The 23655-nt window shown below is 47.6% G+C and overlaps 12 protein-coding genes across 12 annotated transcripts; 4 read left to right on the top strand and 8 right to left on the bottom strand.

Moving 5' to 3' along the window:
* Positions 1-115: 115 nt before the first annotated feature.
* FOBCDRAFT_262341 (Six-hairpin glycosidase-like protein) lies at positions 116-2174 on the bottom strand (the record flags this gene model as incomplete). The annotated part of the gene is made up of 9 exons (XM_031185717.3): positions 116-1023; positions 1074-1161; positions 1212-1245; positions 1307-1335; positions 1416-1462; positions 1519-1655; positions 1704-1711; positions 1762-1899; positions 1953-2174. 9 exons carry the CDS (start codon positions 2172-2174, stop codon positions 179-181), a joined length of 1548 nt encoding a protein of 515 aa, XP_031036852.2. The 3' UTR covers positions 116-178.
* A 577-nt stretch (positions 2175-2751) lies between these two features.
* Positions 2752-3992, top strand: FOBCDRAFT_321030 (Alpha/Beta hydrolase protein). Its single transcript, XM_031185718.3, has 2 exons — positions 2752-3740; positions 3790-3992. The coding sequence occupies exons 1-2, from the start codon at positions 2845-2847 to the stop codon at positions 3953-3955; spliced, it is 1062 nt and encodes a 353-aa protein (XP_031036853.2). The 5' UTR covers positions 2752-2844; the 3' UTR covers positions 3956-3992.
* A 168-nt stretch (positions 3993-4160) lies between these two features.
* On the bottom strand, positions 4161-4765 carry FOBCDRAFT_203511 (EthD domain-containing protein; the record flags this gene model as incomplete). The annotated part of the gene is made up of 2 exons (XM_031185719.2): positions 4161-4424; positions 4475-4765. 2 exons carry the CDS (start codon positions 4763-4765, stop codon positions 4161-4163), a joined length of 555 nt encoding a protein of 184 aa, XP_031036854.1.
* A 727-nt stretch (positions 4766-5492) lies between these two features.
* Positions 5493-7418, bottom strand: FOBCDRAFT_241274 (major facilitator superfamily domain-containing protein; the record flags this gene model as incomplete). The annotated part of the gene is made up of 5 exons (XM_059610345.1): positions 5493-5512; positions 5688-6001; positions 6042-6661; positions 6753-7073; positions 7125-7418. 5 exons carry the CDS (start codon positions 7416-7418, stop codon positions 5493-5495), a joined length of 1569 nt encoding a protein of 522 aa, XP_059465207.1.
* Positions 7419-8430: 1012 nt separating this feature from the next.
* Positions 8431-9538, top strand: FOBCDRAFT_203509 (uncharacterized protein; the record flags this gene model as incomplete). Its single annotated transcript, XM_059609062.1, has 3 exons — positions 8431-8485; positions 8626-9209; positions 9416-9538. 3 exons carry the CDS (start codon positions 8431-8433, stop codon positions 9536-9538), a joined length of 762 nt encoding a protein of 253 aa, XP_059465206.1.
* Positions 9539-9581: 43 nt separating this feature from the next.
* On the bottom strand, positions 9582-10678 carry FOBCDRAFT_226924 (uncharacterized protein). The gene has a single exon (XM_031185722.3). The coding sequence runs from the start codon at positions 10541-10543 to the stop codon at positions 9677-9679; it is 867 nt and encodes a 288-aa protein (XP_031036857.2). The 5' UTR covers positions 10544-10678; the 3' UTR covers positions 9582-9676.
* Positions 10679-11834: 1156 nt separating this feature from the next.
* Positions 11835-13025, bottom strand: FOBCDRAFT_276011 (uncharacterized protein; the record flags this gene model as incomplete). The annotated part of the gene is made up of 1 exon (XM_031185723.2): positions 11835-13025. One exon carries the CDS (start codon positions 13023-13025, stop codon positions 11835-11837), a length of 1191 nt encoding a protein of 396 aa, XP_031036858.2.
* A 494-nt stretch (positions 13026-13519) lies between these two features.
* Positions 13520-13989, top strand: FOBCDRAFT_226923 (RmlC-like cupin domain-containing protein). The gene has a single exon (XM_031185724.3). The coding sequence runs from the start codon at positions 13541-13543 to the stop codon at positions 13913-13915; it is 375 nt and encodes a 124-aa protein (XP_031036859.2). The 5' UTR covers positions 13520-13540; the 3' UTR covers positions 13916-13989.
* Positions 13989-18267, bottom strand: FOBCDRAFT_295292 (uncharacterized protein; the record flags this gene model as incomplete). Its single annotated transcript, XM_059611860.1, has 10 exons — positions 13989-15784; positions 15836-16272; positions 16332-16931; positions 16990-17014; positions 17157-17243; positions 17292-17352; positions 17443-17552; positions 17608-17800; positions 17899-18120; positions 18187-18267. 10 exons carry the CDS (start codon positions 18265-18267, stop codon positions 13989-13991), a joined length of 3612 nt encoding a protein of 1203 aa, XP_059465205.1.
* A 319-nt stretch (positions 18268-18586) lies between these two features.
* Positions 18587-19975, bottom strand: FOBCDRAFT_226918 (L-asparaginase II). Its single transcript, XM_054705164.2, has one exon. The coding sequence runs from the start codon at positions 19742-19744 to the stop codon at positions 18662-18664; it is 1083 nt and encodes a 360-aa protein (XP_054561139.1). The 5' UTR covers positions 19745-19975; the 3' UTR covers positions 18587-18661.
* Positions 19976-20380: 405 nt separating this feature from the next.
* On the top strand, positions 20381-21398 carry FOBCDRAFT_226917 (transcriptional regulator PAI 2-type). The gene has a single exon (XM_054705163.2). The coding sequence runs from the start codon at positions 20555-20557 to the stop codon at positions 21314-21316; it is 762 nt and encodes a 253-aa protein (XP_054561138.1). The 5' UTR covers positions 20381-20554; the 3' UTR covers positions 21317-21398.
* A 577-nt stretch (positions 21399-21975) lies between these two features.
* Positions 21976-23149, bottom strand: FOBCDRAFT_276006 (uncharacterized protein; the record flags this gene model as incomplete). Its single annotated transcript, XM_054705162.1, has 2 exons — positions 21976-22871; positions 22921-23149. The coding sequence occupies 2 exons, from the start codon at positions 23147-23149 to the stop codon at positions 21976-21978; spliced, it is 1125 nt and encodes a 374-aa protein (XP_054561137.1).
* Between the last annotated feature and the right edge of the window lie 506 nt (positions 23150-23655).

The raw sequence follows: 23655 nt of genomic DNA, 5'->3' as shown, positions 1-23655 counted from the left end.
TTTGCTTAAACCCGCAGGGAAACCTCGGATATCAGGGCATTCGACTTCTTTTCTATCGTCTAGGTTCCCTAGGTTGTCAGTGAGACAGCACGATGGCCATGAGAGGTAATTTATTAAGGAACCGCTGTTTCTGCGGGTTACAAAAGGGGTCTTCTATCACATCTCTAGGCGATTCGCTCTATACGACATACGGCTTGTCATCCTTGAAGATCAACCCAGGCTTTCTCTCCGCCAAATCCAGAACCATCTCCGCAAAATAGCTATTCGCCCAAGCAAACCACGGTCGTGTAAAGACAGAAGAATTGTAGATATTCACACTCTCATGAATCAGTCCCAGACCAGAAGTATTCTCCAAAATCATGTTAAGTCGCTCAGTAATCTCATCGTCATCATCTGTTCCATAGATAGCCGAGACATGTGCCATAGGCCATGGATTAGTAGCGTTTGCGTGCGGTCCTCCAATTCCACTGAATGTCTTTCCAACGGCGTAGTATGGATTTGCTCGCGAGAACAGAGCAGACTTGGTTTTCTTGTATGTCGGATCGTCACGCTTGAGAAAGCCTAGGTACGGGAGGGAGACAAGACTCGGAACGTTGGCGTCATCCATGATGTACTGACCGCCATATCCATTAGTCTCATAAGCGAAAATACCATTCGAAGTGAGAGTATGGTTCCAAACTGCCTGTCGAATGATCTTGGCGTGACCACGTAGCGTTGCAGAAAGGCTCTTTTGACCTCCAACTTTATCCAATACGTCGGCAACGTTATCGAGCTCGACTGACATCATGGCGTTGTCCGAGGTGATGTAATTGAAGACGGATAAGTCGTCTGAGGGACGGTGACTGCACGCAACAAGACCATTGGCGAGCTTGGGCTCGCCGTTTCCGCTGTTGGGTACTGGCGGTGAGAGTGATCCTGCTTGGCCAGTCCAGTTGTAGTAGCTAACGTAGGACCAGTTTTCGGCCCAGGTGCTTTGAGATTGCTCATCGATGACTCGAAGGATCTGCTTCATCGCAGATTTGACTGTCGATTATTAGTATAAATGTAAGAACATAAGGAGTCCATCAGCTCACAATTGTCGTTGATGAAAGAAGCATCTTTGGTATTATCATAGTATGATCGCACGATCTTGAGGAAGCCAGCCAGAGAGTCAAGTTCGTACTGAAAGTAGTTAGAAAACGGTATGGTAGCATGTCAGGGTGGTGGCATACCTTGCACTCGAATACTGTTTGGTTATCGACTCGTCTAAGAACCACTGGTGTTAGCCTGGCTATATGAAGAACATGGGGTTTCCGGTAGAACACACGGGTTGACGGTTACAAGTGTAGCGTAGTCCTATTAATCGCGTTAGCAGAAATTGATACACAAGGTATTGCCAGATCAGCCGTGATATAACATCTCCTCGGGGTTCATACATTGACCGAAGGGCTCAAACCACTCTCAGGTGGAGGCTGGAAGGAACCTTGACACCTTTAGTTACGTCACGGTCACTCAGTGGTCGAATAGAATGGCACATACCACAATAAGGGTATTCGGAGATGTATCTCGCCTCGGTGTTGATGATAGCCTTGACGAGGGCCTTCAAGTTCTTATCCTGGGGAAGTAGCTTATACAAATGGGCAAACTGGTTGCCCGTGTCGCGTAGCCATTGTGCACTTGATCATACGTCAGTCAAAATCTTTGGAAGCAAGACTTGTGCGTACGTGATGTCCTATGTATTTCATTAGCCAACGTTCTCTTGATAAAACTACAGAGACTTACACCAGTCACAATGAAAGCTAGATTCTTCTTGGCATCGAAATACTTGACCGTCGTGTCGAGCGTCGATGGGAAGGTGTTCTCAAAGAGACGCGCCAGATCGGGGTTCTTGACGCGTTTCTTGATGTCGCTAATGACTTTCTATCATCAAGTCAGCTATGGACGATCCAATCTCAAGGCCATCATGAACGTACCTCAACGGCAGGGCTCTTGAAAGTCCTGCATTCTTCACTCGGTCTCATAAACGGCAGCTTCAACTTGCCCGAAGAAAGCGGCTTGTGCGGTTTCTGCGAATAGTCGACATAATCAGGACATGAACTTGGCGTGCGACTCTGCGGCTTGTAATCCTTCCAAGTCGCTGCATCAGCGCCTTGCAAAAGAGCTAGCACACCAGTTACAGCGCTGAGGAATTTCATCGTTGCACTGTTCTTGACCAAATCAAGATTAAAAAGGAGGAAATTCTCATTTTATCTATGGCAACCAAGGAAGCTTTAAAGTTTATACTCATCTCCGACGGGCCCGGAAGTCTATGTAGATCTTGTTCGGTATTGGCTTAAAATGCGGGGGAAAGTTGCACTCGACCCTGATTCTATGTAACGTTGAGACGTTGTCGGGCCTTTTGTAAACTATGAATATCGTGACGTAGTTCGCTTGATTTTTGGTTGAGTCTTGTGAAGCTATCGTGATTGGCACGCTTAATAAAGGAGCACTTCTTGGTTATGAATCTCACTGCCGAGTGCCCAAGCCACGTATTTACAACGACATTCAACTTCTTGAAAATCTGTGAATTGAGGTAAAGCTTGACTTATGGTGAGAAATTATTATAATCTTGAAATGTCATGATTTTATAAGGATTCGGACTTCTCGCCGATTTATGTGGATGCTTCGGCACTCACTTATACCGAGTTCGGCGAAGTTGAGGGGTTCGGCGACAACTTTGGACCCGTGGGCATCATGCGACGACTTCTTCCTCGGCATTTCCCACGATAGCTTCAGAAACTCAAAATTGCCAATATCTTGCTTGAGGTTTTAGCAAAAGTTGTTTCAATACCCTATATCATATGGGATCATCAACCACATATCATCATGGCTGACTTTACTCAATACGGACATGCAACAGCAGAATGGCTCGCCGTCACGGATAGCAGGCCGCCTATTCCAGGCCATCTGGGCCTGAAGGAGATGCAGCGCCTTACGAACATGTACCGAGAACAGCTTGCCCAGAGCGAGATGGAGAAGCTTAAAGACTACCCTATTCTCATGAAAGATTATACAGTCACTTCAAGAGATGGCTTTCCTCTCGAGGTTCGAACCTACAGACCAGCTTCAGCCGAAGAAGGCGCTCGTCTTCCTATCTACATCCATCTCCACGGCGGCGGGTATGTCTTTGGAAACATTCCCTCCGAAGATGCCATCTGCACTCGCATCGCAGTCATGACAAACGTCACAGTCGTCAACCTGAACTATCGTCATGCTCCAGACTATGCTTATCCCACAGCATGGGAAGACACCGTCGACGCATTTCACTGGGTTCATGACCACATCGATGAACTTCTCGGAGTTCCTAGCCAAGTCGTAGTTGGCGGAATCTCAGCTGGTGCCCAACTAGCAGCCTCCTTGACGCTTCGACAAAACATCGCTCCCGATGCTCTTTCACGACCGAAACTCGCTGGTCAGGTTTTGATGATTCCTGCTCTGGTCCACCCTGATTGCTACGCACCTATCATGGAGCAGATGAAGGAACCTTCTTTGTCTTCATATGTTCAGAACGCGGAAGCTCCGATGATCAACAAGGCAGCGCTCGACAAGTTCACTGGGCTGTTGAAGGTTCAGAACCCGGATCCCAAGGATGTTCGATTGAATATTGGCCTTGCGACTGTTGAGCAGCTCAAGAGCATGCCGCCTTCGACGCTGGGTATTTGTGGCTTGGATCCTTTGAGAGATGAAGCTCTCTTTTATGGACAGAAACTTGTTGAAGCAGGGTAAGTTTCGAGTATCAGTATACAAGAATCAATCTGACGAGTTTGACAGAGTTCCCACGGATGTCCAAGTTTTTAATGGTCTGCCGCACGGCTTCCGACGCTTTGGAGATCAATTAGCTGATAGTAAGAGATGGGACAAGGTTATGGAGGATGGAATCAAGTGGGCACTCTCGAAGCCCGAGCCTTCTGGGAAGTTTGAGATCAAGCTTGAGTAGAGCGGTCCGAGTCAAGTGAATTTTTAGGATATATGCGTGAATAAGATATCATATTGAATATACATAGAACTAGACAATGTTTGTCTATCTGTACCAAATATGCGTCTTCATATTCGGTCTATTATAGCAGGGTATTAACCAAGTCCGATATCCCGTCCTTCATCTAGCCTCCATCCCATGAATATTATCGTCTCTCACCCATGGTCTATTGAAAGGTTCGACCATGCTCCGTGACAGCGTTCTGGTTATCTACCATGATATAATCAAAACCAACAATCATCCTCATAGAAGAATGATCAATGAAATTGTTTTCGTCAGGCGTAATCACATCTCTATAGAATGGGTCGGATCCCATAGCCTGGAAGGTCTCCATAGTCGGCACCCAAAATTCCGCAGCGCCATCGAACTCGAGCACGGGAGCTGCGCCAGGGACGCGAAGAAGGTCTCGAAGCTCAGGGGTAGAGTGGTACTACGGAACAAGTTAGCTTATGTAACTAGTTTAAGCTTTGGGTTGCTCACCTGTGAGTACTTGTAAACCCCAAATCGCAAGTGAAAGTCTCCGGCAGTCTTGGTATGGTTGTTGGCCCAGTACGCGTTGAACTGTTCAGGGGTGATGCCCTCCTTTCGGTTGTAGAAGAGTTTGATGTGAAATACACGTTCGAGATTCTTAGTACATGTTGGCTTATAGGTGAAGGGGCAGCATTCGGCGGAGGTAGCTGGCTCAGGAGCAGAAACTGCCCGAGGTTGTGGGATACTCGTTGCAGCCGCCGTCAGAGGAAGGAGAGACAACAGGAAACTTGAGACTTTCATCTTGAATAACAATAGTATTACTGAAAAAGCTTTGTAAAGGCTCGAAATGGTTGGGATAATAAGCTTGAGACGTCTTCTCTTCATGCATTATATAACTCTCCTCCAAGTCTTGGCACTTCCCATGGCGTGGCCTCAACATCGACAATCTTGTCCATATCCCTGAACCTGCCTTCTTCTTTCGGAAGACCTTCTTCCAAATACCACAACTTTTTCAAATTCTGCAGGATCATCAGCACTAAAGATCATCATCTCGTGAGTTGTCGCGCAGCGAAAAGCGAGACAGCGAGAGCGAATAGGAAGACGCGGCGTAAGCAGAGATGCCACATTGGGCATGATCCGCAACGGACTTTTGCATAATATGACTTGTGAGATAAGATTATTAAGATTCGGGAGCCGAATTTCTTCGGGCGGATTTATTCGTATTTGAAATAATATGTAGTGCTTGTTACGATAAGGTGGTCTTGGCGGGACATGATGCATGAGAGGAGACGTAAGAGACAGAATCGAGATTGTGGCAAGATTTGTTTGTCACACAAGATTTAGAATATGCTGTTACCAAGAGATAAAGTGTGGCGGGCATGGGCTCGTGTTTGAGGCTGTCGGGAGAGTGGCCGTCCAGTACGATGACGTTAGACGGTAGAAACGAGATACATCTTATGCAGCAGGACATTAGCACCAAGTGGCCCAATGCACTAGATTTCGAATTTCGTCCTCATCTCATCATTTCTTAAACAGCCTTGCCGCCATCTACCTTGAAGTTATAAATTTCAAAAGGGTATCCAAGCAATCATATCCTCGTGACGTGTCGTTCCGTATCACCACCGACGTAATAGCTTCGTAGATACATGAAACTCATCTAGTTCCACTACAAATGACAGTTAGACTACAGTAAAGCCAGGAACTCTTCGTCTCGATTCCTTACTTTCAAAGTTATCCCCAGCGTAACCCGAGTTTGCAACAACGTGCGGTGCAACATCTGCCATAGTCTCATCTGTCCCTTCAAGATCCTGCGCCAAGGCGACATGATCTCTGATCTTGAGGAAAATAACAGGAGATGCGATGATCAATGACGCAGCTAAGAGTACCCAGTTGCTGATGAATTGCGCTTCAAATGATACTTTTCTTGCGTCCAGGTTATTTGATATGGCTGCACCGGCTGATTGAATGCCTTTATAGAAGCCGATGTAGTTTGCGCAACGACGACCTGAGTTTGAGAGAGCGCCCATGAACCTTATCCTATTAGTCGCCATCGGAAGAATATTAATAGTGGACTTACCAATAAACAGTAGCTTGCCAAGCTGCATCATAAAATCCATAGAAGATATAAAGGAACATGGGCCCAGCATACCCGTCATCCCTCCAATCCGTGTCAAAGTCCTCAGCCTTTGACATCTCCCGGGTATATGTCCTCTGATGAACATAACCGCCTCCCCAAACAACAAAGGTCATAACAAAGAGAACAACCAGTGCAATCTTGGCTCTTACAGATCGACGAACATATTCCAAGTCCAAAAGGTACCCCCATATCGCCGCGGCTGCAATCTGCGCCAGCCAGTACAAGAGGCTATTCAGTGCCTTGGTCCTCGTTGAGAAGTATGCACCGTTGACGACATTTTGTTGATACACATAAAACCAGTTGGATGAGAAGAACATAGGAAACAAGAATATGACAAAAGGTTCATAGCGAATAGTCTCATACAAGCCGTAGAACTCGCTTTGCCAAGTCGGGTTCTTCATCAGAATAACATATGATCCGTCCTTTCGAATGATATCATTTGCGTTGCAGAGAAGGAGGGCCAATGCGGCTCCGAAGAACATCAGGACGATGAACCCGATGTATGTGCCGTCGCTAACATCTTCATTGTTTTCAGTGTTGATGTTGCCACCCAAGGGAATCTGCAAAGTTTGTTAGCTTCCATCGAAGATGGCATGCCACTTCTTGAGAGAGGGGAAAGATGAGAGGAAATAAGGCCAGGAAATGACATACAAGGCTTCCGATGACGGCTCCCATGTTGAAGATTCCCCAGAACCAAGCAAAGTAATGACCCTTTTGATGTTCATGAGGGTACGAGATCATGATGGTTCCTTGAGCGGTCCAAAGCATTGCTGCGCATACACCAAGGAGTACGCCTGCAGCGATGTTGAAAGCTCGGATGTCGTTTTCGTAGTGCGAATAGAGCAGAATGCTAATGGTGTAGATGCCATAGCCAATACCACCAAAAGCTAGTGTCAGTTTTACCCCGAGCCTGTTGACGAAAGTGCCTCCAAAGAAGCCGACGACGGCAAATGTACTGTATAAGGCGGTATTCTGCGATTTTTACTTAGTAAACAATGTTTCAAGTCAGTGATGGCTACTCACCATGTCATTCACAAGCTTCGTATCCTTCAGCCCCCCTCCGCCCATCCCATTAAGCGCATTAAACATACCAGGACACATGAAGCATACAAAAGCAACCATACCCAATTGGATCTTCGGCGACGCATACCAAGGCAACGTGAACCCGAAAATACGATACTGACGATACTTGTAGCCCCGTGGAACATCAACAACACCAGTTGAGTAGTTGTATAACGCATCACGCTCTCGATACGCAACAGCCTCTGGGTTGTTCACCGGGGCAGATTGCCCTGCAGCGGGAGTGTTGAGAGACATGGTAGGGACTGTAGATTAACTGAGACATACGGGGAGCGAGATAAGGGTAGAATTGGGTGGTTTATGAACTCGTAAGCTTTATGGCGAATAGCTGACGTGGCGGAGCACGACGGGAGCTGGTGGTACAGCTTATCGGCAGCTCGTGTTACTTCATACCGAAAGTCTTTGTGAAGGAGTGATAGGCCTGCAGAATGGCTTATCAGCTAAGGTAGCCTCTGCGGCTGAGCGAATATTGATAGTTCAGAAGGTCAACTATAAAAAGAGAATTCATTAATTTATGGTGTGCAGCTGCCAGATATGGCAGTATTTTTAGAACCATTCAAACCGTCCCCAAGTCTAAGCTTAATCTGAGGCCAAAGGGGCATTAACATAGCCCCCAAGGAAGCCACGCAAGATACGCACACTGCGGGAAAAGGTCTTCGGATCCTGAGCTGATGCGGCTGAACTATTGGATCATGGATATATGGCTGACTGCATATCGATAGCCAACTATTGAGAGCTCTGATGAAAGAGGCTTCTTGCAGCGAATAAAATGTTTCAGTGGTGTTACACCACTTTCTCACGCGAGACATTTCAGCGAAGTTGCATGGCCCCCAACTTCGCAAGGGAGGCTTGGTGAAATACCGGTAGGGCTGGCTACGCTGGCTTGCGGGGTCGATGGCGGTGCTGTGAGACTGATTGCCAATCCGTAAAATTCCAAGTTAGGCATCATATTATTACATTAAATGTTATCTGAGGGTGAAAGAGCTTCCAAGGTTGTAAATAAAATTGTTCTTTTGCTTAAGTCGTTTCTTGGAAATTATGTAACCATAACGAGTTTGGTGTTATCACGTGATGTGATTAGCTTGCCTCTCCCCAGACTGGAGGCGCATGAGAAACATCTGGCCACCGACATCCATTATCGAGGGTGATAAGTCGTTTGGCACGAAGCGCCTGCCCTTCAGCCATACTCTCACCTATCTCTCATCGGACCCGAAAATGTTACCACTTGGGCTTGGTGTGTCTTTTCGAGATGGATGGATCCTTTCAAGAGTCAACCCTAACCTTGACAGGGGGGGCGGGGCAAGGTGCGCGATGCAAGCATCAGCTATCAGGTCTTTTAACTCAAAATAACACTTTCCAAAAAGGCACTTCAGGCAGATTCACCGCTACACATACAGTTGCCAAAGACACTTCAGGAGCACCCACCATCTTGATGAAAGTCTAGCTCTCTGCAACTATCTCAACAAGACGATGAACGCCGAGTCAGCCGCCAGAGCCATCACTGCCGGTTGCTTGGACAGATATCCAGAAGGAGTTGCGTATGGGGGTTCGAGGCGGCGTAATGAACTTTGGGAGCTTCTTGCATCTACTCTCCTGCGCTTTGAAGACGATTGCGACATGATAGTTGATCTACTCGTCGCGATTCAAACGCTGCCATCAATGAATAGTAATCCCTGGTGGGTGACGGATCCACAGCCCAGCGACTCGTTGTGTGAACTACCTTCATTTCACAATGTCTGGCAATCCTGCTATGAATCACTTCGTTGTCAATGTCACGAGGGTGAAGATGAAAGTTTCTCGGTAGACAAGAATTACTACAGAAGAGCAGGAAAGGCAGAAGCAAGGATGTATCTCCGCGGGATTCCAGGAATAACGGAGTTTATGGGATACAAAACGATCAACCTTATTTGTGTACAGAACGAAGACCTCGAGTTCGTCATCCATGAGATTCACGGTTGGTTGCAGACTGCAGGATCGAAACTGGCAGAAACGCTGGATTCGAACAAGATCAAGTTCTTTGAGAGAGAGGTGAGAGGTCGGCCTGGTAAGTATTATGACGTTTCAGTCACCATGTTTGAGCACTGGCAACATTGGAAGAAGTCGTTTTTGGAGATCAGTTTTGATGAGCACCTTTTATCTTCTGAGGGAAGGGGGTTGGCAAGGGAATGTCATGATATCATGAAAGCACAGAACATCAAGTTGCCATTTTTTCTCTAGCCAATTAACATATACAGTCAAGCCGGAATATGAAGTTAGAAACACTCTCCGTGGACACATTGAAAGCAGGCGAACCAAACCGATCAAACGATCAAGGTCCCGCAACATTCGTCAAAACGCTAGGAATTGAAAGTATTTGATAGCAATAATGGGAAATGATGTCTTCGTATTGCAGCATCTCACAACGCGTTCAACCACGGGGGTAAGAAAGGCAGTAAATGCCTGACATATATTGTCAATAATTAAACAAAATACACTGAGCTAGGACCGCTCTTTAGTTAGAGGTTGGGCATCTCGGCAACGCAAGAGTTCTCGAGGCAGGTACACTCAAAAGTCTCGCAGCTGTATCCATCAATGTCGGTCTTCTCGTCACAGTCCTGGTTAACATCGCAGTAGTGCGCGCCCTCGGGAACAGGGCTGGCAAGAGCACGACGACGAGCAGGAGGCTGAGTAGTGACGGCCTCCTCGTCAGCTTGAGTGGTGGTGGCAGCCTCTTCAGGTGCAGCGGTAGTGGTGTTCTCCTCGGCGGTGGCAGTAGTAGTAGCGTCAGCAGCAGTGGTGGTTTCCTCGTCGGCAGCTGCGGTGGTGGTAGGCTCAGCAGTGGTGGTGTCTGTGAGACGCTCGCAGTTGCGGTTGATGCAGCCGCAGCGGAAGGCATCGCAGAGCTGAATGAAGGCAGCGCAGTCTTCGCTGGTGACGCAGGGGAAGAGGTCGGCAGGAACGAAAGCAGAAGTAGTAGCGAGTTCAGAAGTGGTTGTGTCGGCTGCGGTCAGGGTGATGAAGGTGGTCACGTCGGTGGTGATATCGATACCAGAGGTAGTGACGACGGTTGTAGTGGCGAAGGATGTCTCAGAGGTGGTGGAATCAGAGACAATCGCAACGGTAGTTGTCTCAGATCTGGTCTCGGCAGTAGTAGTCTCGGAGCCAGGTTCAGCACTGGTGGTGGTCTCAGAACCAGTCTCGACACTCGTGGTAGTGGTACCAACAACAGTCTGGGTGGCTGAAGTCTCAGATGCAGTCTTAGCTGTAGTGCTACCAGACGAAACAACCGCGCTGGTCTGCGAGCTAGGACGGCAAAGACCAGCGTTAACACCGGAGATAGAAAGAGCGGCAACAAGGCCGGCAGCGAAGTTGGGGAACATCATTATAACGAACGTGGTGATATCGAAGATATCTTTGTTAAAAGAGTGACTGGTCTAAAGGATGACTGAAGAAGAAACAGAAAACATCTCAAAAGAGAGCGCTTTTGGGTTTTGTATAAACATTGCACATCGCAATAATAAAGGATCGGCGGCTATGATGGATATTTCTAAGCGCATAGAGCTAGGAAGAGACTATTGATTTTGGCTCGTTTCTTTTGCGGGCCAGCCCCAACGCCGCCCTCCGTTAGGCGCCGTTTCCCCTGAGTTTACCTTGGTTGAGAAATTAAGTGGCGTTCACAAGCTCAGCTAAGGTTGAAAATGCCCAATAGCCTCAGGGAAATAGTTATCGGGTCAAAGCCTTCCGCTATCCCGCCGTGTCTTGACGTCAAACATGTCCTGACTAAAGTTGCTTGGTGGAGTATGGGAGCGACGGTCCGTTATGTTCCGGAGACGCGATAAGATTCTCCCATTAAGCGACATTCTGCGGCCGGAGTTTTCTTTTTGCTTATCGCGACAACACAGAAGCTTTACTGAAGTTGGCTAGGGTTGCCCAATGAGGCGTTTTCTCACCTGGAATCTCCTGCCAATGTACTGAGCAACCAACAACAAACACGTCTGTAATAACGCGGCTTGGACCTCCAATAGACACCAGCGATTCCGGCGTTGCTGAGGTGAAATTGATTTACAGATATTTGGACAGCGAGAGAGTAAGATTGCTCAAGGTACACTCCGAAGTAGTAAGATTTCAAGACAGCTTCATGTTATCGATCTTATCTCATTATGTTGGAGTAGAAAAAGCAGATTGTACTAGGTTTTTGTCATTAAAATGACTAAAATAATTTTTAAACAGGCAGATAAATCGTCACAGATCAGTCTTAATCCAGTGTTAACTGCTATGGACGTTTTCTAGTCTCGGTTCATTAGGTTTGTGATGTGAAGACAAATTCGACGCTGCAGGGTATGACAAGCTCGTTGGCGGCCCAATTGTCTCCTGCCGCTACTGCAGGGGCACTGAAGCTTAGCGCATATCCCCACTAAAAGTGAAGATGAGCACGATGGAAGACCTCCATGGGGTTACCATCCACGATACAAATGCTGAGAGACAGTAGTTGAATACTCCTAAATGTTGTAGAATGAGCAATAAAGAGTAGAGTGATACATGGCCCATGGTATAGGTTCAACGGAAATCTAAGGCCAGCTATGGGAGTTCCCAAGACTAATAACAGAAGGTAACAGCATTCATTAGATATGCTTGTTTCTTACTGAAATCCATGATATTGAACGTGACGGAAAATCAGGAGAAAAGATCCTCCAACTCCACAACTTCTTCATCGTCTGCTTCCCTCTTTATCCTCCTGAGTATACGCTTCTCTTCTTTCAACTTCTCGTCCTCTGGCGTCTTTGGGTTGACATGGATATAGCGTTGAGCTGAGAGGGTCTCGCCAGTCCGCAACACCATCCCATCCACACAGCTGATGAAATAATCGAGCTCCTCTTGGCTCCGAAAAGTGGCAAATCCCACCTCACTTGACATCAGTCCAGTGCCTACCGGGTGGAAGTCGAAGAATCGCTGCGCAAGCCTGATACTCGAGGAAATTTTGATCGGGAGTTGTCCTTCGGTTCTGACGGTTGCAATGAAGCCTTTGGTTGGATCATAGAAAGGCCTGACTCTGCCCGAACGTGCTATTCTGAAACATGCATGTTCGAATCGGAGCATTGCATGGTTCCTCTCGTCAAGAAGGGCATGTGCTAAAGCTAGAGTTGTCACGACATCGTCGCCAGCATTGTCAGCGTTGCCATCGCTGTGGCATCTCCTCCCGGGCTTGACATCTTTCCGCCAGTAGCCAAAGGTCTGTATTAAAAATAGCAGATTTGGAAGATATGGACGCGGTGAGGGGGTGATGTCCATCACGATGTCGCGAAGATCTATCCAGGCTGAGAAGAAGGGTATGGCAGCTGGGAAGTTTGCCGATAGGTAAGTCCACTCCGCTCCCATTCCGAACCCGATGAGCACGAGCTTCTTGTCTTCAGGTAGATCCTGGAGGAACTCCACAACAGAAGCCTCCAAATCCTCAATGTCTACAGTCTTTTCCACGCCAAAGCGATGGGGGCGACGAATAGGCATGCCTCTGAAACCACCGACGCGAAGAACTTCATCTCCCAGCTCCTTACTCGTGTTGATATTCAAAGTGAGCCCTTCCATATTGTTATCTTCGAAGAAATGACGAAGGCGTCGCTTTGGTCTTATCATTCCATGTTCCCACGCCGAGCATGGAGGATGTCTAGACTTTAGCGTCTTGGTGAACTTGAGTCCAACTTGGTGGAGAACACGGTCTCTCTCGCTCGTGATTGCAACATGTTCCGTGTCAAGTGCGAGAACGTATGAGTTTTCAAGAACTTCGTGAAACCCTTCCAGTGTCGTGACTCTGTTCTTGAAGAGATCTCGCGTCGCTGGATCGCGCTCGAGTTGCTGGTAACGCACCATGATGGCTGGATATGCAAGAAGAAGCAGAATGGGTTTGGAAATCCGAGACGGCGCCTATTATATGTATAATTTTAATTTATCAACTTTATGTTTATCAAAGTCTATGAGAACAACTAAGTGGAATTAACTAGACACATCTATGGATTTGAGCGGAGAGTTACGAAGCCTTTGGCGAGATGAGCGTTGGTAGGCCTGTGATAATAAGCTCAGAATTTAAGATCACCACTGTGAGCTTAATCGACATTAACAGAAAATCAATGAGAAAACTGGAAGGCAACATGGATTTAGAGAGAATGTCAAAGCTGTCGCTAATAAGCCTCAACCAAAGCATGGACCAATAGCAAAGCACAGAATGTAAGCCAAAATTAGCCAGATCCTATCTCACGCCCTTGCGCCTTGTAAACGACATAGTGGGGACCCTCGAATATAAGCTCAGCCTTATATGAGACGCCAATCACGAAATACACTTTCATCTTACCCAAACTCAAACCATTCACATCATCAACTCTAAAACCATGTCTCAAACAACCTCCGTCCCCGAAATCCTCTCCTCATTCACCGAAAAATGGTCCCCACGCCTCATCGCATCCGTCAACGACCATCACGTCAAAGTCGCCAAGATCGACGGTTCATTTATCTGGCATGCTCATCCAGACTCTGAAGAGCTCTTTTATCTACTCTCTGGAAAATTGACGATGGAGATTCAAGGCGAAGAGCCTGTTGTTATGAAGGAGGGGGATATGTATGTCGTGCCAAAGGGAGTCACGCATAAGCCTGTAGCGGAGAATGCTGTTATCATGATGGTAGAAAGGGAGGGGACTGTCAATACGGGAGATCAGACGGACTCCGAGAGGACGAAGCAAGTTAAGGATGTGAGGGGGGATTTATGAGTAAGTTTCAGTGCTGGCCAAGAATATATGATAGGCAAGAGGCGATGGAAATTCGGTTATATATTATGACAAATCAAAATCCTGGCCGCTTCAATTTTCCCTCTCGTTCAGGCAACGCATCTGTACTATGTCCCGGGCACAGTAATTGTCCCTTCCTAGCATCATATATGCCCCCAAGCAAACCAGCAATCCTATTGAAATAGCTGACATGGTTCGCACATAGCCTAAAGGAGTACCGATGCATTTCGCTAGAAGTTAGCTGCCTGACCACATTTTGTGTGCATCGCCAGCAGTTCTGGCAGCGTACAGCTTCTCTAATATAGCTGAAATAACCAAGGCCAGTAAGCCTATCCAGGGAAGTCGGCTGAAGCTCTAGCAGAGCTGCCGCAATGTCCCAATTATTGTTCCACACAGCTTCTCTAAATGAGTCCTCGTGAGCATGGGCAATGTGCTGAACATCATACTTTAGGAACTCCCCGAATAGAGTCTGGACGATATAGGATGCCATATAAGTCGGCCATAGTGCAGGGATAACGAGTCTTCGAAATACTGCTGCGATAGTTTCACCGTGTAGGTTCATAAGCTTTTTAAAGCGACGATATTCACCAAGAACACTTATATCTGGGGCCGGTGCAGGAGGACGCTCTCTATCCAAAAGAACCAGAAAACAGATGGTATAAGCTATCAAACGGTGTTCAGGCATCGAGCTTGGTGGCTCCAGTATCTGGGAATGAAACCTGAAGGTCGGTGTAGTCTCGTATTCCACAAAACTGGCGATGGAATTTGAGACGATGCCTTTGTACAACGCTTCAATTGATAGGAGCCCCTGGATGAGCACATCGATCAAAAGCATCCTGTGAATGTTCTTGGCTTCAAACAAAGTATAAGCCTCCTCGCGACACGTGAGGCTCAAGTCCAAGATGCCGGGCATATCGCCATGTCTCTCATCCGCAAGAGCTTCTGTTACGATAGCGAAAGCCTGCAAGTGCGGTTGAATCGTTCGGCGATAGCCAGTCTTTAACACCTGGCAAATATCCAACATCAGCTCATGAGGAGCTTGGTCTGCGCAGTCACATAGAGGGTGTGACTTGTAATTTGGCAATGCTGGGAAGGATGAAATCCCATGGGCGATAGATTTCCTGAGCTCTGCGACGAGTAAGTGATGATTCAGACGTGTCGGTATCAGACTTGCACAATCATTTTGACAGGCTTCGTAAGTCTTGTTGGCTCCTAGAATGCAAACAAGTTTTTCAAACTTAGATACCATCCAAGGAAATACTATCAACAACTGGAAGGATCGACATGCGAGCGCGTAGTAGCCGTTCAACTCAGCGTACATGAAAGCAAGGCAGAGCTGAGAGAATTTTGGGCCGTCGTCTGGCCCGTCGTCTGACTCATGTATCTCGCCACTGTTCATAGTCCGTATCACATGGCAGTAGCATTCTGATCTTGCATCGTCATGATTTGGAAACCCCGCCATGGCTTCGTTCTTCCATTCCGTGCTATGCCAAGGCTCGCCCTGCGAGTGCTCAAGGGGCTTCTGGACCAATTGACCGAAAAGCCTCCAAATCTCCGTCTCATTTTCGTCGATGTATTTGGTATGCTTGAACCACTTCGTCGAAGCATATTCGAGAAAGGGGTAATCTGGGTTCCCTTGGGCTTTACTAGTAACTGACATGGAAGAACTCAGGGAAAAGTCGCGCTGTGTTGATATCTTTTTTGGGTTTGACGTCTTGACAAATTGGCGAGCTAGACGACCGACGCGAGTTCCAACGCCACCCTGTATGGCAGACTGTATTGTCTGCTCGGCTATTCCGCTTGGGTCGATCTTTATAGCAGATGAACTGAGAGGTTCCCTTTTCCTCTCTGCTAGCGCCGTTTGAAAGTTGTCAAGATTGACGTAAGTAATTCAGGCGTCACCAGCAAGCTTATCGCACTGGTCCGAGTCAATGTGAAGATCCCCATTCTCACCCGAATCGGGTACCAAAAGAAACTCTTGAATAGAATGATGGCTGAATCGAACTGTATTATCTGTTTCCTCCACATAAAGAAGGTTTTCGCACCACACGGGTAATCGCTCTATCCCGCTGATGAGATCTTCTTGGCGTAGAGTGTGTTGACCAATTTCGATAGAAAGTGCCTCGTGGAACTGTGACAAGGTCAATGATTGTGATACTGCTTTCGTCCACAAAAAGGCCTTTTTAGCGATCTGTTGATTGCGCTTCTGGACAATGCGGCTCAGAGCACGGTCAAATGTTGTAGGAAGGTCACTCGGAATGTCTTTCAGTGCTTGTCGAATCTCCTTGTCAGACTTTCCAGAACATATATCCTCAATAGCAAGAAACGCCCATAAGAACCTAATTAGAAGGCTCTAATGTTAGTCGGGTAAGACTCGAGTAGGTGAGAAGCTACTGACATTCCCTGCTCCTTGGAAGCAATGGTTTTCAGAATCTCATCTATCAGGCTGGGGTCGCTGACAACCAGTTCACCAGTCGATAGTTTCTCAATGATGATGTCGTCAACATATGCGCCAATATCTGCACTGGTATTCTGTAGGCCAGTAACTAATCGTTGAGATCCAGGAAAATTTCGTTTGATGGCGTTGGTACATGTCTCTCGAGACGAAAGGAGAATGCTAATATGGCTGGTTGCACCCGCCCGTGAGACAACCGCTTGGAAGAATTTCAACAATCTTGACTGTTGACCAGTGTTACACTCATCCAGCCCATCAAGAACTATGAACCAGTTTTTAATAGCTTTGGCAGCAGATGAATAGAGTCTTGAAAGTTGGTCGAGCGAGAATAGAGCCAACCTGGCTTCAGAAAGGTGTTTGTCAAGTTCAGAAGCCAACCGCTGGTCAAGATCATCCGTAACGATGGCTGATAATAATTGTTGAACACAAGACCGTATGATTGTCTCCGCATCAAGGCTCAGAGGATCATCGAATCGGATAAAAAAGAACGACACGAATTGTTGAGGCGGCCGGATCTGCGAAAGCTTCTCAACAACCGAGGACCTAGAATGGATGGTGGTAAATGCCTGTGGGTTTGAATACCTGGAGGGTGACTACTCACGACAAGACTGTTTTACCAGACCCAACTTCAGATCGTAGTCAGCTCTAGTCATTCATTCTTTTGTGTAGAAGACGACTCACTTTTGCCAGTAACGTGAAGAACGTGAGGCCCATCGATTCCAACCCATTGTTAGAATTCTGGTGTGCCAAAGACCCATTTCGCTGTACCAATATGGCGTTTGTTTCGTGTGCTATTGAAGGCAGATGTGAAGTTGAATGAAGATAGCTCCTCAAGGAGGCGACGTCGTTTCTGCTCTAAGGAGTATTAGTCATATACCCGTCAAAGAATTATTCATGCCAAACCTGATGCATTCCGCCTTCGCTGCACATGTAAGGCTTCCATTTCGATAGTCGACTTTGAAGTCTAAGCGAGCATTCGTTTCCGGTGGTTGGTAGCCTCTTGTCGCTCTGTATTTTGGTGTTGCTGTTCCTCGCGGTCGCATTGAGCTTTCACTAAATGTATATCCCCTTGTACCTCCTCTGCTTTCGCTCTTATATCTTCTACGTAGCTTCGGAGTTCAGACTGAAAAGATTGTGTGATTGCCTTCAGAAGCTGATTCTTTACTATACCGAGCGAACAATTAGTGCATCCTTCAGTCGACTACTTGGCGACACTCACAGGGTCGTCGAACCGCCAAGACGATCTGCTGGCAGCAAGTAACCACCGCAGTGTGAAACTGGCAGACTGAACTTTTGAGACGCGAGGATTCATTGAAAACGACCTGGTACTCGGCGAATCGCGTGCAAAGTGAACCGAATCCGTGCAGAAGCTCAACAAACGACGGGAAGTAAGATGTGAAGTTGGCGAGGAACTACCGAAAGCGGATGGCCAGTAAAGGGCCTGGGGTCGAGACAGCGTTGTCGTCACGAGGTGTGCGACGGGCGTCAGACTTGCACTGGCATCACGTACCAAAAAGGTTAGTTTGATAGAACCCCAGATAAGCGCCGCGATATCGGGATTCGATTGGATGTAAGTGTCGATTATGGGCGTGAACTGCTCAATCGTCTGCAAGAACGAAGCCAGTCTCGAGGCGACACTCTTCCCTCGCCTGTTCTTGTCAAGAAGATCCAACTCAGCTGTGAAAGTGATGATGCTTTGCGAGTCGTGCGACATCGCTTTGAGCTGCTGCAACTTTTTGCGGTCTTCGTCAGTGAGTATGGCTTGAAACCCCGCGACAGTTCACTCTAGCTCCCTAACAGGTGCGGCTGAGACATCCTGGCCAGCGCGAGGTCGAGAAGCGGCGACGATTTGCGCGTCCCCGGGTCTGGAGAGCTCCATGGTTTCAATGTTGCGTGCGAGGCATCTGATATTCTGTTGATGTAAGAGGAAAACTGAGGAAGTGGGATGTTGCACTTCACAGCCTGATCAGAGGCCTCACGTGCAGGCTGCGGCAGCCACCAACGTTGCGCTTGCATTCGGGACTTGATTGGATACATCAATAAGAAGGCGTTATTTCGACACTCAGCCACCACCAGATTTCTGCCTCAGCTGAAGCCGCGTATTTGCGGCTCACTTAACAGCTCTTTTTTTCCTGTAATAAAAAAAGAAAGTGAGACCAGAAATCTTTATCATGTTTATATTGTACTTGCTATGTAGGCGTGCTGTAAATATCGTACGAGAAGAACGTTTTATAAATCTTGGAAGATACGAAAAATCCCCCCTGAAGGTCTATCTAGCATGAATTGAGACGGAAATCCAGTGATACTCTCCCCGTCACGACACCCGCCGTATTAACACGAGTCAAGTGATGAAACACATCTAAGTTCTCCAGTTGTTTCGAGCTGCCGACTTTGAGCCTCTCTAGAACCTCCACCACCACAGCGTATAGAATCTCACTATCGCCATCCTCAACCTTGACAGCAATCCCAAGTCCACCCCTAGCCCCCAGGTTCCTGGTTTGCTCCGACTCTTTAACCGCTATGCCGTAGCAGCCATCTGCACCAAGCTTTCCAACAAGCCCTCCCTTGTACTGGAGCATGAGCTCTGTGCAGAATCGTCCCTGTCCAGCTACCATCTCTGGGTACTGCCACATGGCGCGGTAGATACGTGCCAGCTTCTCCTTACGGCCAGACTCTAGAGAATCAGTCCCTTTGGGCGAGTCTGCTGCATCCGCCAAAACAGCATACAGATAGCTGAGGTCCTGTAGGGGGAGAGCAGGAGTGGGTAGATTGCAGCCGTCGATTCCCCATTTGATATCCTTAGATTCAAGGCCCGCCACCTCCTCAAAGACAGCCTTTACGCAGAGCTGCATCATATGGTCTCCCTCATGATAATTCTCAGCGTTTTCGGGATCAATGGCCTTTGCACCGGCCAACATGCCAATGTGTTTGGCTGAGCAGTTATTGCAAAGAGCACCCGGAACGAAGTCTCGCCTGATCCAGTCCCTGTTCACAGCTTCAGAAAGAGCCGGATGGCCGCCACAACGAAGGTCCTTCTCACTGGCCGCTACCTTGACCAGCATTTCGGTGCCTCGTGTGATATGACTTTCCTCGCTGCTGTGAGACGAGCACATTAATGCAATGTCCGCATCGCTGAAGCCAAACCTTTCAAAGCCCTTGGTTTCAAGTAAGGCCAAAATCTGTATAGGCTTCGCAGTTGACCGTGCAAGAGTAATTCGGGCAGGATTCCCAACTGCAAACAGAATCTGGCCGCTTGCGTCTGTTACAGCGACATGGATGAGGTGCGTATTCTCGACGATACCGCCGCGATCAGACACTACGCAGTCCCGGTGCTCCGCAGATTGGGGAATAATCATGGTTATCTCGGGGGATACAATGACAAAGGGAGTGTTTCCAGCCAAGGCTGTAGAAGATTGTTGCCAACGTACTGTAACTTGGGTAAGACGGGAGGTTTAAAGTACGATTGATAATCCACAGTGGTGGTAGGTAGGTGATCGAATTAAGAGCAGGGAGCCAAGAAGATTTTAATTTATTCTCAAGCAAAGAATCGTCACATTCTGGCTATGAGAAGCCATTATTAGTAACGGTACTAAAAGTAATTAACGTCTTTCCTTTTCCCTGTTCAGGGAATGCAACAAAAAGTAACTAAATTGGTACCTCACATGAGTCACGGACCGGTCTCGGGCCGTGCAGGAAAGGGAGTTTCCGACCAAACGTAGAGAGTCCTTTGGAATAATGCACATAGAATGATTCCAAATTTCCGAGTCAGAGCAATCAGTAACGCGCTAACGCAAAGCCAACTAGCGCACCTCGCCCGACCTTGCCTATTATGGTATATTTCCAGCGAGGTGGTGAGAAATTACCTGGGCTTCCCCAATACGAGGTCTACATCCACCAGGTTTATTCGCATTCCCAAGTATCTAATTTGGTGGAAGAAAGAGTTTTCTCGTCACAGTGGGGCAAATGCAGTACTGCCATCATCCAATGTCATGAGGCATATTAACAACTTCACTTAGTCAAAACGGCAACTGTTCATGGGTCCGGCTTCATCAGGGCCATAGCCCATGACTCAAAGGGACAATGCAAGTACTTATAGGCTTTCCTTCATCACGAAGCTCCAACTATGATTAGCATACCTAATTGCCTCTCCTTCCAAGTCCCTCATCATGATCCTTTCGTCAGCCCATGTCGAGACGCGTATTCCTGCCTTGCGACAGCTGATCCGCGATAACGCATTGGGTGTCCTCACCACCGCTATCCCCTCAGACAAGCACCCGCACATCCAAGTCAGCCACATCCCTTTCATCCTGGATGTCCAAGACGAAGGGAGCGACACTGAGCTCGGGGTTCTAAGGGGCCATATTGCCAGGCAGAACCCCCAAAGCCAGGCTATGATCGAGACGTTAGAAAACAGCGGATCTAACGTCCTAGATCAGGAGGTCCTTGTCTTGTTCACGGCAACGTCTCATCACTATGTCACGCCAAAGTTCTACACGGAAACAAAGCCTACTACTGCCAAAGTAGTACCCACGTGGAACTACGCTGCCGTCCAGGCCTATGGCCGAGCCACGGTCCACTACGATAGCAAATCTGAAACCTCGTCCAAATTCCTACAGAAGCAGCTCGAGGACCTCTCTGAGCAAACAGAGACGTCCATTATGAACTATACCGGAAAGGGGGATCGACCAGGGCCATGGAAGGCTTCAGATGCACCGGAACGCTACATTGAGATGATGAAGAAGAATATCATTGGCATTGAGATTTCTATTCATCGGCTCGAGGGCAAGTTCAAAATGAGTCAGGAAATGCGAAAAGGCGATCGAGACGGTGTGATACAGGGTTTCGGGAGTATGGAATCGGATGCCTGTCAAGTCATTGCTACTATGGTCCAGGAACGCAGTGATCTCAAGGAAGCACAAAACAAGTAGGAAGAGACACAGTGGCGGTCCGATGCAGGGAACTAAAACCTTAAACAGTTTTAGGAAGCTAGACTATAAAAATTCAACTTGGTTATAAAGATCTTTCTAGTAAATTGTCCTTATATTGGCCGGACGTGCTTGGCACATGGTTTATGTGCTTCTTCATCAGTTCTTCATAATAAGCATGAGATCGCACCCTTTGACCTCTTTGGTAGTATAGTGGGATATGAGAAGCAGCACCTGCGTGCTTGAAACAGTTCGGGGCCAATCCACAGGAAGCATGCGTATTACAACAACAACAACTGGTTTCATACCCTAACTCACGATAACCGCTACAGATCTCAGAGAATTCAGGGTGTTGAACTACTGAGATGAGTAAACCCTTCGTAATCCTTTCCTTACATATGCCTGGATGGCTGTCCTCCCAAGTTCGGCAAGCCAGTGGGTTCATGGTATAGGGCCCGTGACCATCTATCGTCAATGGCTGTTGGTATTGGTACAGAGCAAATTAGATTTTTACGACGATCGCCATACATCCAGTTCTATTTTTCAATTATCCCTCACTAAAGAGTTGGTCGGCTACCGGTGAGAACTTTATTTATAGGCTCCGATGGCATGCTCCGAACCTGAAGCACCCCAAAGGTGAGATACCGGGCGCCCAAAGCACCTCAAAATCGAACAATATCTCCTTCCTTCCAACCGTTCTTTGACAGCACATCCCTGACAGTCGCTTCCATCGCTGGTGGTCCACAAAGAAGCACCATCTCTGCACCCCCTGGCGTTGGCGGACCGACCTCCGCTTCTAGCAGTTCCTGGCCTATTCGGCCCCTATGGCCAGCCCACCCGTCGCTGGGGCTGCTGAGCGTGTGTATCACTCGGAACTGTGACATTTCCACCCTTTCAAAGGTGTCCAGTTGATCTTTACACAGGATATCCTCCTCGCAGCGATTGCCGTTTAGAAGCAGACACTCAGTTGTATCGTTAGCATCTTCAGCTATGGCCCTGAGAATCTGGATCATTGGTGTTATGCCTGATCCAGCTGAGATCATTACGAATCGTTTCGCGTGGCATTTCCTGCCAGATATGTCGCAATTGCCTTGTCCGCTGTATTCAAACTTGCCGACAGGTCCTTTCAGCTCAAGTAAAGAGCCTATTGGCGCGAGGTCGATCGTCGTTGTCATCTTACCGCGCTTTCTTGTATCTGTGTCATGGTAGATCTTGACAACTAGATCGACCTCGCCGGATTCGTAACTCGCAGCAATGGGAGTATAAGCTCGTACGATCTGCTCACCCGAAATTGGACTCTTCAGGCGCAAGAGGATATGCTTTCCGATGGGCAAGCCAAATTCTTGGCTGTCGTCATGCCCTCTGAGAGTAAAAAGCCGTGTATCATGTGAAAGTCGATGCTTTTCATGCAGAACTACTTTCTTCCAACTATCCCTTTGCAGGAACGGAGTACAGGCTACTTGGGGCTTAGGAGGGGTCATGGTGGGCGACTCGATGAAGGAGGAGGAAAGTTTACCAATATGGTATGCGGGTAGTATCTTCTCGGCTTCGTCACTGTCTATTGATCTCCGTTAGCTCATGGACTATAGTTCAGATGATGGCCATACGCAAATCAAAAAAGTCCTCGGTGACATCTGTTCCCGCCGCATCAAGCAGAATTGCATCACCGCCAGGGTGCTGCGGCAGAAAGGTAGATACATCATACACATTCCCTGCAATGGCGATCCAAACGCCTGTGTCAAGGCTGCGATGATTCTCTAATTCATCGATAGTAAGCCTCCTATCCGAAGGAGAGATCTCTCCATCTTGGTCGACAGCGGAGTTTACGTCCCCCATATCGCATTCAGCACGCGTGCTATTGGATAAAGGGGAATGGAGGCTTCAGATGTTTCAAGATTCCGGGACCAATTACGTCTGAACCATAGATAGGACAAACGCGAAAACAGAATACGGGAAAGATAAAGTGTGCAGACAGCCCAGAGCTTACACGAAAGATAGGCTGAGTATAGCATGTGTGTCAAGAAGAAAGGGAGCAAAACAGGGCAGCTGAAAAGAGGTTAAAGTACAGCATTATAGAACGACCAGGAGGATCCGGGTTAACTGCTTGTATGGGAGAAATCTCATATGGAATCAAAAACAACGAGAAAAAGAAAACCAAGATGAGTAAAATCTTTCATGTTTATTGCTTCTTCTTTGATTATCTGGTCATCTGAGAATGCTGTAAACTGCTGCACGCGTCGTGCTCCATCAAATTGAGCCAGTCAAGGCGGTCTTCAGGAGAATTGGTTGGCTCTCCTTACGTAAATCTGTTGCAGGGTTGAGCATGGCGATAGACTCATGGG

This window comes from Fusarium oxysporum, chromosome VI (genome assembly GCF_013085055.1).
Source record: "Fusarium oxysporum Fo47 chromosome VI, complete sequence".
Classification (NCBI taxonomy): domain Eukaryota; kingdom Fungi; phylum Ascomycota; class Sordariomycetes; order Hypocreales; family Nectriaceae; genus Fusarium; species Fusarium oxysporum.
This window is presented reverse-complemented; position numbering and strand designations above follow the sequence as displayed.